The sequence below is a fragment of the Helobdella robusta genome, assembly GCF_000326865.2.
Source record: "Helobdella robusta unplaced genomic scaffold HELROscaffold_3550, whole genome shotgun sequence".
In the NCBI taxonomy this organism is placed as follows: domain Eukaryota; kingdom Metazoa; phylum Annelida; class Clitellata; order Rhynchobdellida; family Glossiphoniidae; genus Helobdella; species Helobdella robusta.
Window position 1 is genome coordinate 1 of NW_008704726.1, and position 1,168 is coordinate 1,168.

The 1,168-nt window shown below is 42.7% G+C and overlaps 1 protein-coding gene across 1 annotated transcript; it reads right to left on the minus strand.

Moving 5' to 3' along the window:
- Nucleotides 1–11: 11 nt before the first annotated feature.
- HELRODRAFT_93054 (hypothetical protein) lies at nt 12–910 on the minus strand (the record flags this gene model as incomplete). Its single annotated transcript, XM_009023326.1, has 3 exons — nt 12–161; nt 388–534; nt 809–910. Coding segments are annotated over 3 exons (399 nt in total), but the record flags the coding sequence as incomplete, so codon positions are not given.
- Nucleotides 911–1,168: the final 258 nt, after the last annotated feature.

Genomic DNA, 1,168 nt, shown 5'->3' on the forward strand with positions numbered 1-1,168 from the left:
CATCCATCCATTCAACTACAAACCTCATAGGCCTCTAGCAGCCTCCTCTTTTTCTCCTCCGTGGCATCCAGCAGATCCTTCCACAGCCCCTCCAACTCCATCATCTTCTCCCTTATGACGTCACTGGCGTAATGCTGCTTGCTTACAAATTTATCTCCTTCCTGCGTGGGTGGGCGGGTTTTTGGAGATGGTGATGGAGGAAAATGATGATGACGTAAATAATTATTTCATGAATAAAATATATCATTTATATATACATACATACATATATATATATATATATATATATATATATATATATATATATGTAAATAACTGACCAACAATATAACCTGCAAACCAACCGACCAACCAATCAACCAATAACCAACCAGCCAACCAGCCAACCTTCATGACCACATCAACCCTGCTTCTGTTTGTGAGTACTTCCGCCTGGAACGCCTGGTTCTTCTGGATCTTCCCCTGCAAGTTACTGGGATCGTTGTAAGATTCGTCCAGGGCCGTTTGCATCTTCTCATTTATCCAGGAAGTTACCTGGATGGTGACGTCATTTTCCTCATCAACATCGCCACTACCATCATCACATCGTCGCACCAACATCATCGTCATCAGAATCATCACCATCATCAGAATCATCACCGTCATCAGAATCATCACCGTCATCAGAATCATCATCGTCATCAGAATCATCACCGTCATCAGAATCATCATCGTCATCAGAATCATCACCGTCATCAGAATCATCATCGTCATCAGAATCATCATCGTCATCACCACCACCACCACCACCACCACCACCACCACCAACATCATGAACGGCCAATAGGAACTGCTGGTAATCTTTGGAGTCGTTCAACTTCTGAAGTCTCAGGGTCGTCTGCTGTTTCACTTTTTCCCATCTGTTCATCACTCCCGCCAGCCTGAAGCAGTCATGATGATGATGATGATGATGATGATGATGACGTCAGTAAAAATGACGATGATTATAGTTGGAATGATAACGACGGTTATAGTAATGATGAAAATGATGATGAAAATCTCTTTGCAAAAATCTCGAGAAAGCTTAAAACATCACTCGCCAGCCTCTCGATCGATCAAGCTGCACAATAATTAACCAACCAAACAACCAACCAACCAACCAACCAACCAACCAACCATCCAACCAACC